General features: G+C 45.6%; 1 protein-coding gene across 1 annotated transcript; it reads left to right on the top strand.

Annotated features, from left to right (window-relative positions):
* Positions 1-5,124: 5,124 nt before the first annotated feature.
* On the top strand, positions 5,125-6,476 carry LOC146189942 (ixochymostatin-like). Its single transcript, XM_084603353.1, has 2 exons — positions 5,125-5,393; positions 6,232-6,476. The coding sequence occupies exons 1-2, from the start codon at positions 5,324-5,326 to the stop codon at positions 6,417-6,419; spliced, it is 258 nt and encodes an 85-aa protein (XP_084459479.1). The 5' UTR covers positions 5,125-5,323; the 3' UTR covers positions 6,420-6,476.
* Positions 6,477-10,215: the final 3,739 nt, after the last annotated feature.

Genomic DNA, 10,215 nt, shown 5'->3' with positions numbered 1-10,215 from the left:
AGGAACATTGCCCCCATGCCGGTGCTACTCCCATGCCACTTTAAACACACTTCTCGTAAACTGCTCTAGGATGCATGAACACTGCGACCATGCAGTTTTCTTTTTAACGTATTCGCAGAAAAAATTTTTTTTTTTTCTCAGGACGATTACGATACTCCCTCAGGCGAAATTTGAGCGAAGCTATTTAAGCGTTCCTGCGATACATCGAGACAAATAATTTGAGAGATGCTTTTATGTAATTATGTGCAGTTACAAAAGGCAAAAAGAATTTCTCAGAAGAAGAGAAATAAGAGCCGCGAGTTAGCGGCGCAGAGCTCGTGGCTCCTTTCTTGTGAGAAATTCTCTTCGTCTCGTGACTCTAGTGGCTCTCTTTTGCTCGTTTTTTTTTTTTAATTCTATGACTTGCCATACGGCATGGAATGGGGCTGTCTTTAACTTAAAGTAATTCGTGTAGATTACTGTCATCAAAAAACCGGAGCAAGCTTCGGCTCTTAATGATGTCCGTTAGCCATACGTGCAGGTCTTCCTAACATGTAGCCGACAGTCCAACCTCTTATAGTCGTCTTATTTTTGACGGCTGCATTCCTGGGCATGTCCATAAAAGGTGGCAAAGATCCACCTAGGCGGGCGGGCGTCGACACTTAGGGAATGTGCTTATCATTTCATCTTCTTGAGAACTCCATCGACACGCCACCAACGGGGTAAGAACCACCCCAGCCCTAATCCGTGTAACCTCCCCCATTCTCGCTTACACCGGCACCAACGGCGAAGCGGCTCGACCACCGAACGCACGCGCGATCTAAAAAGCGCTCACCCAAAGGAAAAAAAAAAAAAAAGAAAAAAAATCTTGACAGAGTATAGACAACATCCTTTTTGTTTTCTTTCTTCTCTCTCTGCAGTGCGCCCTGTTGTGCCCAGGTGTGGACCAGGTGAGGTGCTGAAGCAGTGCCAGAGCAGCACATGCGCCGAGCTGCGCTGCGCTGACCCAAGGCCTCCGACCAAGTGCACTTACGACTGCGTCACGGGCTGCTTCTGCGCCGACGGCTTCTTCAGAAACAGCGCCAGGAGATGTGTGCCCAGGGCGCTCTGCTCGTGATGTGTCACCACGTGGAGGTCAAATGAAAGCAATAAACTACATCAAAACACATTTTTTTTTCTCTTTCGGGCAATGTTAAAAATACCTGAACAGAAAGATATCTTGGGGCAAAATTTACATACTGGGTCCTTGGCAGCGTTAGATTTCATGACTGGCCTAAGTGTTTCCATTGCTTGAAGTGAATAGAGATTCGATTAGGAAATAATAGCCAGTTCTCATTTTTACTGGTACTTGGCTCGAAGATGAATAAACCAAGCCGACCATGATTAGCTTGCAAGTACTACAGTGAGATTAAATTAAGAAAAGTATCTGGTAACGACATATCATGGCCCGAGGCATCATGTCTTACTCCGCTGAACAATCAGAAGAGTAAATGAGATCAACTCCTTGATGTCTTAGCAATTCCAAACAAGCTAGAAGCCTTAGACTCTTAGAACTTATAGTTTCATCGAGTAAACAGCTTCCTTTTCGGTTAGCATAGTAAATATTTTCTTGTTTAGTTATTAGCACAAAGTATTTATAGAGGAACTACATCGTTGTCACGGAGTTCTGCGAATGCAGTAGGAGTTTCATTGTAGATTAAAGTTGCACCAAAGTTCTTTAAAAGTACTGAATGACTTTTGTTTCACCCAATATCCAAATTGTATAACTAAAATTACGGTGGGCCCGTATTGCAGTAAGGTTTCAATGTTACAGTAATGCTGTAGTGAGTCAGTGATTTAAACAATGAGTAAGTCGATGGTTGGTTAGTTGGTTCGTCGTTCGGTTGGTCGGCCAGTCAGTCAGTAAAAAAGTGAGTGAATCAATCACTGAACGAATAAATAATAAATAAATCAAAGAAGCCATAAATACAGGATGAGGTCATCAGAGGCCACATGCTAAGAAAGTTTAGCGTGTAAAACTTTAACACGGCACTTTTTTCTTAAGGTCGTTAACCTAAGCTTTGACTACCCACCATTTGCTGTTGGTAGTCTTACAAAGAGCGAAACAGCCGTGCTCGAGACGAGGTATCATAATTTAGCACAGCCGTGAGAAGAATGCAAGCAGAACATATTTTGTAGTTGGCGTTATGTGAGAACCCACACCCAGAGCCTTAGCCCCACTCTTTTTTTTGTTTTGGCAGAGTTTCAATGATACAAGTGAGATTTCTGTGTCAACAAGGCGAGTGTCCCATCAAGGCGAGCTAGCAGCTAGATCGCAGACTGTAACAAGATGATTCATAATGTACGGCTCACTGAACACCGACTGGATGTACACGACTGGATTAAAAGTAACAAATTTACTTTTGTATTGCAAAATGAGGGTGTGCCGAGAAAGAAAATGTCGAAATTGAGAATGTTAAACATTCTTCTAAAAGAACAGCAAGGCTAGAGTTGTCCTAGACGGTGATTCGGGAAATTCAAACTCTTCTGTGGGTTCACATGAAAGTCGCATAAAAATTTTAAAGGTGCCCAAATGCTCATTTAGGCTCCGCCACGGTGGCTCAAGGGCTAGAGCACTCGACTGCTAGTCCCTAGAACCCGGGTTCGATCCCTACCACTGCGGACGCGTTTCGAGGGGGGGGGGGGGGGCGAAAAGCAAGGTGCCCGTGTACTGCATGACGTCATAGCACATTAAAGAACCGCAGATAGTAGAAATTTTCGGAGCCCTTCATTGACGCGTCTCTCATAGACTGACTCTTTTCAAAACCACACCAAAAGTCCATTTCAAAGAAAAATGAACAGAATTCAAGTTGGTGCAGAAATTCATGTAGACTTTCTTCCAGTAGTGAGTGTACGAATACATAAAATTCGAGCAACGTATAATATTCTTTCACTTTTCATGCAAAGCTAGCGATAAAGAAGCACTTCCGAATAATTTTTATCGAACGCTTTCCTCGACGGTATATTGCTCGAAAAAGTGACTGCCATTTCTGCGATATTCCAGGACGTTCTCTCAGAGATTCTATTACAACGTCATTCTATATATATTTGTTTGAGCACTGCAAAAAATCGAGTTGCACACTTGTTGATGACGAAGACGCTCGGGAAGGCATCAGTTATGACTAGAATTGGAATCTTGATCCCCGGAATCTCACTGCTGTTTGCGCAGACCCAATGTATTTCTCGCGAATCATTGTGACGTGTTTGCGCTTCACGAATAGGTAACATTCTGCTTACGTCGTTTTCGCTAATTTATGCAGCCAGGCACAGCCTCCCCACATGGATGAAAAAACAAACGACGGAAAGAGGCCAGAATAAAATAACTGCTGCACCGCCGGGGTGGTGCAGTGGTAAGACGCCCGACTATACTGTGCCGGAGTTCCCGGGACCGAATCCCGACCACGGCGGCTGCGTTTCGATGGAGGCGAAACGAAATGGCGTCCGTGTGCTGTGCGATGTCAGCGCACGTTAAAGAACCCCAGGTGGTAGAAAATTCCGGAGTCCTCCACTATGGCGTCTCTCACAGCTTTAGTTGTTTCGGGACGTTAAACCCCACAAACCAAACCAAACCTAAAATAACTGCTAGTAACCATCGCTGAAGCAGCAACAGGAGGAGGCGGTGATAACAGTAGACGCTAGCATCTAAACAAGCGGCAGGTGACTCTATGTGGGGCTGATAAAATATGCAATTATTCACACTAACATACCAGCCATGAACAAAAACCATCATACATTAATGTATGTACGTGTAGAGAAAAAGCAGGAAGATGGAATTATAGAAGAAAAGAAGGCAAAATCAACAAGAGTTGAAGGAAGTCTCAGTGGGCTGGCCAACGTTTTAACAACAGAGAACCACGTACGCCGCAACTTCCCCTCAACCCTGGTTATTTTGCGTCGTGGTTTTCAGGTTGCGTACAACACACATTTGAGTCCTGCATTTGTGAAGAATCCTAAAGCGGCTGTTACCCCCCAAAAACGCTAAGCCTGTGTTACTCCAAAGTCGAAATATAAGGGTAAAGCCGGAACCTTGCTGCGACGTTATCTCAGTCTTCAGTGTTCAATGAGGTGCATATGCACATGACATGCTTAACGGTTTTATGAGCATCCATACTCAGAGCTTTGGATATTCCAGAGTGCCAGACTTGTGCATTACTTCAGATATGCCAGATTTAGCGGCGTTCTTTTAAACGTCTTAGTAAAACCAGTGCCCTGGCATGGAAAATAGACGCGGCAATATCTAAATCAATCCCGGGATCAGCAAAGGAGCCTAAAAATTGCGAGACGATGTGATTAGTTCGTAGCTTTGCTAATATGACTGGTGAGGACACAACTCCTAGACAGCCAGACAGCTCCGGAGCACTATTCCGCGTACGTAGATATGACTCCTGATTAGCTCGCCGTGGAATCGAGTTCATTGGTGCAGGCACACGTTCACAGTAAGGTGTTTGCGTTCGTGCCTATGTATAATCGACGCGCCAGCATGCATTACGTCCAAATAGCCCAAAGCGATGTGCTCCCTAACAAGCACAAGAAGCACACATATTGATATAAGCGTTCCATTGTGACAGTACAGTGTTATGCCCATGAAGCAATGTTTATATACAGATGTGTCCTTCCGAGCGTCCTGTATTGCGGCTGTAGGTTGCAATGTATCAGCGGTCGCAACAAACCTCTAACTTAAAATGTGTGGCTGTATGCAGACGAGAGCAAGAAACTGCAAAAAGGCAACAAGTTTACGAGAGTTTTGATTTTATTATTTTTTGTATATAAATACACACTCGAGCTTGCCTGGAAATATATGAGAATGTTGTCCAACAGCTTGTGTGAAATTAAAATAAAACATAGAGAGCTGCACATGAATGCCACGCAATCTTCGAATGAGATGCGGAGTGAAGGGAACTAAGTTTACTGGGCTTGACGTAATCTGACAAGGATATATAGCAGTGTAGTAAAAGGGGCAAATAGTCGCTTGAGTGCCTGCACTGAAAAACTGGCCAGTATTTTTTCTTCTGGCGTAGTCGGTTCCTTTATCTCGCAACCGGTTCGTCTGCTCTATGGGACTGCTCGATGAAGTAAGAAAGCGTGAGAGAAGCAGATGACCCGACCTTGTTGCCGTCTGCACGTGTGTCTGACAACGACGGTGCTATCTACGTGGCTTTGCACCATTACTGGTTTCTGGGCGCGTCCTATAAAAGGGTTCAACCAGGTCCCGAATGCAGGCACTTGCTGTCATCCGGCGACACGGAACGACACCTTGACTAAAAGTTTATATACCTGCAGCAATTCGAACGACACTGACTTCGAAATGAATCTTGAGGCTCTAGCCGGAATCTTAGTCATCTTGCTGGCCACATCTGTGCTGTGCGACGCTACAGGTAAGCCCATGGGAAAATCTTATTGATTGCTATTATGCTTGGGCAGCTGGTCGGGACGCAGACAGGGCGTCCTTTTGTGTGCAAGACCTAAAGGAAAAGAACTTGCTCCTCTTTCAATAGCGTTACCATCATAGCGTTACCAAACACAGAAGAGAAAATTTAAACGAGCGAAAGCGATTGTAGACAGAGTTTTAAATGTACAAATAAAAAAAAAAAGGAAAGGAAAGTGTAATAGTGGTCTGTCGTTCCTAGTGAAGCCGGTAAGCCGTTTACGAGACTAATTATTTCCTTTTGTCTTGAATAAAATGTAAAGAGTTTCGCGATGTCTAGATTTTCAAGCACTCTTGAACTGTTTTTAGAAGTGATATTCTTTGGTCTTTAAACACATCTCCCCTAAATGCCCTTTTTCTTCTTCCTTCAAATATTCCGCCGTTGTCTTAGTGCATGTACGTGTCTTGTTCTTGGAGGTACCGTCTGTTGCAGAAGTTTGCGGCCCAACGCGCCGGGCAGAGGAGCAGTATCGCTCCCGAGAGGCGGCGCTACGCCCGCCGGCGCTGCCTAGCGCTGCCTGGTGACGCAGCTATAAAGAGTGAGGAGACTTGTTCCCTTCCCCTCATCCCGCGGCTGAGAGCAAAGATGTGCGATATCAACCGCGGGATGAGGAGAAGAGAACAAGCCTCCTCACTCTTTATAGCTACGTCACCAGGCAGCGCCGGCGGGCGCAGCGCCGCCTCTCGGGAGCGATACTGCTCCTCTGCCCGGCGCGTTGGGCCGCAAACTTCTGCAACAGACGGTACATTTTCAGTAAATGAGGTGTTCGGCGTCGCATGCGTTGCAGGTCCTGCTCCCAAGTGCGCAGCGGGCGAGGTGTTGAAGCACTGTCAGAGCAGCCAGTGCGCAGAGCGAAGCTGCGCGCATCCTGAACCACCCACGGCGTGCACCACGGACTGCGTCAGTGGCTGCTTCTGCGCTGATGGCTTGTTTAGGAACAATGCCAAAAAGTGCGTCCCCAGAGACAAGTGCTAGGGGGACCTCTTCTTAACCATCCGCTGGACGGAAATAAATACCAATGCCGAAGTCCCCTTGTGCCTCGCAAGATTTTCCGACGCCTCGTTGGCCTCATAGGCTGAGAACACAAAGCTCTCTTAAAGGAGGGATATAAAAGTATCTATCTTTTACACAATGGCTATGTGAAATAACTTCTTGGATGTTTCATTGATTGAGGAGGGAAGGAAGGAAAGAAAGAAAAACGTAATTTATCTCTATGTTATTTTTCGGTGGTTTTTAGGGCGTCTTCAGAGATGTTTCCTTGTTGTATCCTCAGGAGTCTTCTCCATCGACCTCGTCCACCTCCAACCAATGGTCGGTTGCCCTCAGTCCCTGGCTTGCCACTACTACCCGTAGAGCTCGCTGTACCAGACCTTGCTCGTCTTCGCAACTATTTTTTTGACTGACAAATATCGTAACAAAAATACTGAGGTTCATGTTATGCTTATCCAAAAGAAATCCACGCCGACATTGAAGTGAATGCTGAAGAGGATTTGCCAATAGTCACATAGGAGAGGTGCTTGGAGCCGATGGAAGACCACAAGCGCGGTATTTGTTACTTTTCAAGACGGGAAGAAGGAGGTGATGGGTTAGTGAATGGCATCTCGGTAATTTCACATTCGCTGATGGCATTGCCTTGCTGAATAGCTCAGGTGACGAATCGCAAGGTAATGATTATTTACCTAGACAGGAAAATAAGATCGAAAAACAATGAAAAAGAAGACTAAATCAATGTTAAAAAACGTGGGAAAGAATCAGAGGTTCGTTATAGGTAGCGAGTTGCTGGATGTGGTAAGAGTATACATCTTCTTAGGACACGTAATAATTACAGATTCGGACCACTAAATAGAAATAACTAGAACAATCAGATTAGGCTGTAGCGCATTTCGCAATTACTACCAGATCATTAATGCAAGTTAGCAATATCCTTTAGGAGGAAAGTATATAACAGTTCCGCATTACCAGTACTCACCTATATAGGTTAAACGTGGCCTGGAGGATAACTAAGAGTTCAAGTTAAATTGAGGACCACACAGGTAGCTATGAAACGAAACACTGTAGATTTAACATGAAGAGACGAGAACCGTGCAGAGTGGGTCAAGGGACAAACTCGAGTTAATGACACCATCATCATCAGCCATACTATATATCCCTGCAGGGCGAAGGCCTCTACCATGTTCCTCCAATTAAACCGCTCCTGGGCTATCTCTATCCACTTGACCTCTGCGAACTTCTTAACCTCATCCGCCCACCTAACTTTCTGCCGCAACCTGCTACGCTTCCCTTCCCTTTGATTCTAATTGGTTACCTTAGTGACCATCGGTTATCTTCTTTCCGCACTGCGAAGAGAGCATAACCGATATCATGTATTCGCGAGTGCGAAAACAATGCGAGATGATGGCAATCTAGTGGAAATCATGAAGGAGAAATGGAAATTGGTAGGACATGTAATGAGAAGAGAGGATAACTGACAGTTGATAATGGCAACAAATTGGATTGCAAGGGAATGGCAAGCATTGCTGGAGCCGGCAGAACGTGACATGAGCAGATGAAGAAGTTTGCAGCGGTCAGATGGATGCAGCTAGCACAGGTGCAGGTCAATTGGAGGAATAGGGGATAGGCCTTCGCCCTGCAGTGGGCGTTGTCAGGGTGGCGGTGGTGATGACGATCACGAGAAGGGGGGAAATCCTCTGAAAATGTTTGACTATATGCATTTGTTAAGCCTTGACCGTGGGGTCTTGCGGTAGACGCAGCTTATGTTCCAGCAGCAGCGGTAAAGACAATGAGACTAGCCTTCTTCGTGAGGTGTAGGCCAGGGTAGGTTGCATAGCAATGGACAACCATGATCACCGGTAGGTATCGGGGCCGGCGTAAATATACGGATAAACATGGTAGGTATAGGTCGTTCCGAATGGATGGTCATAAATAAAAAAAAAAAAGAGCGTGCTATCGCTCTAATAGAAAGCTTTCTAGGCATGCCAAATGTTTCCGAGGTAAATACAATATTGATATTAAATGAAACTACATTTTAGGCAGGTCGGCTCATTCCATCCGGCAGATTGAGAAACCGAGAAATACATAAGTACTCGTAATATTGAACAATTAGGACTTGCCCTCTTTGTGTTTGTCCTGTGACTGAACATACTGTAGATCCAATGTCGAGGCGTTCAATGTTCTGACCGCAGTTGCGTCATTCAGCACCCGTCAGAAAGCCTAGCCTGCAGGGAAACAAGGTTGAGGTCAGGACAAATGATTACTATGCTGTCAGTAGTTTTTGCCCTCAAGCCCTTCGAATACAGACCGTGGGTTAGAATTGGTTATTATCGTAAATGATAATGGCAGATGTGCCGAAGTATTTCGTGCGTCGAATGAAATCACTGCTTTGAGTTGTCAGGAATGCAATACTGGCCTGGAGAAATCTCGAGACCTATTGCTTCTGTAACCTCCTGTAGCCGCGTATCTGTAGCGTTTAAATATTACCTAATAAAGGTTTTTCACCACCACCATCGTCACGAGAAAACTTTGACAGACCACGTACTCCTGTATGTGAGCTCTATATAGTTCAGTAGAATTTCTGACACCTTGTTATCTCTTTGGACCTGCACCCACCCAAAATGAAATCTGCTTGAGCACAAGATCAGGTTGCTTTGACGGAGTGATACGCGCTAGCAGACTGAGGCGCACACAAAATGTTCAATTACACCATTACTGAAGGCTATTGTATTATGTCTTTAATTTCATCAGCATTAAAATCACAACGGGGTAAATGAAGGCCTGCTAAAACAGCCAGACTAACTTTAGACAAACCATCAAGCACCGACATCGCCAAGCTTCTCAGCAGTCTTATCAGGCACAGAAAGTACGTATATAAAAACTCTATAAAATGTAAACGAGCAATCACTGAGCTTATCAGATTAAGGTCGCGGGTGAATTCCACAACGCGATGGTTGCATTTAGATGAGAGTTAAATAAAAAATAAATGAAAGAAAGAACCTATTTACATTAGGTTCTGTCCGTAAATATGTGAAATCAACCCGGAGCCTCACCACTGCGTACAGGGTTCTTGATAGTCCGCAGTGTTTATCTGGAATGTGAAAACCCAGCGACACAAAAACGTTAATACACGTACACAACACCAGTCCATTGCGAGTATGCACGCATGCTCAAAGAGCGTCCACGCTCGCACAGACGCGCATAAAAACGTGGACATAAAAGATTGTGAAGCGCAAGCAATGAGTAACAAGCAATAAATCTTGAAAAGTCGTGTTTCGCAACACAGGCCGGGAGCGGTGCGCCGTAAAATACCCTCATTAATTTCGTCGCTAGCCGATCGAGCTCCGGCAGGTCCCCTCCTCTCTTATCATCGCCGACGCTGGTGACGTGCTTTAAATTTCCTCTCTCTTCTTCGGCTCCGCGGGATCGCATGCATCTCAGCATCGAAGGCCATCGCAACTTTTCAAAGCCAGAGGCCTCCCCGCGCGCATGCAGTCTTCCTCTTTTTTTGTGCTGACCTTGCCTCCGAATGCTTACAGAGCGCTGCCCATCGACAGCTAGCCGCAGCACGAACGGCAGCTGAGGGGAGACGGATGTGTTTTCAATTAGACCCATCGAGCAAGGCGCGAGCACGGGATTTCCTTGAGGACTGCGAAACCGATGCCTCCGTCCTGTCTTTTTCTCTTTATCGGCTCCACGCACACGCGTGCCGCCGGGAGGTGATCGCGCGTGGTGGTTGCATACGTGCTCGCTCGATCGCCACGGAAGCAGATAGGGTTGC

Source organism: Amblyomma maculatum, chromosome 5 (assembly GCF_055883805.1).
Source record: "Amblyomma maculatum isolate TAMU_Amacu chromosome 5, ASM5588380v1, whole genome shotgun sequence".
Lineage (NCBI taxonomy): Eukaryota > Metazoa > Arthropoda > Arachnida > Ixodida > Ixodidae > Amblyomma > Amblyomma maculatum.
The sequence above is the reverse complement of the archived record's forward strand: the minus strand, read 5'-3'. Positions and strand labels throughout refer to the sequence as shown.

Excerpts from the sequence above, each read along its gene's own strand:
- LOC146189942 (XM_084603353.1), top strand. The coding sequence starts at position 5,324 with ATGAATCTTGAGGCTCTAGCCGGAATCTTAGTCATCTTGCTGGCCACA. Across the intron at positions 5,394-6,231 it reads TGTGCTGTGCGACGCTACAG|GTCCTGCTCCCAAGTGCGCA; the intron begins GTAAGCCCATGG and ends CATGCGTTGCAG.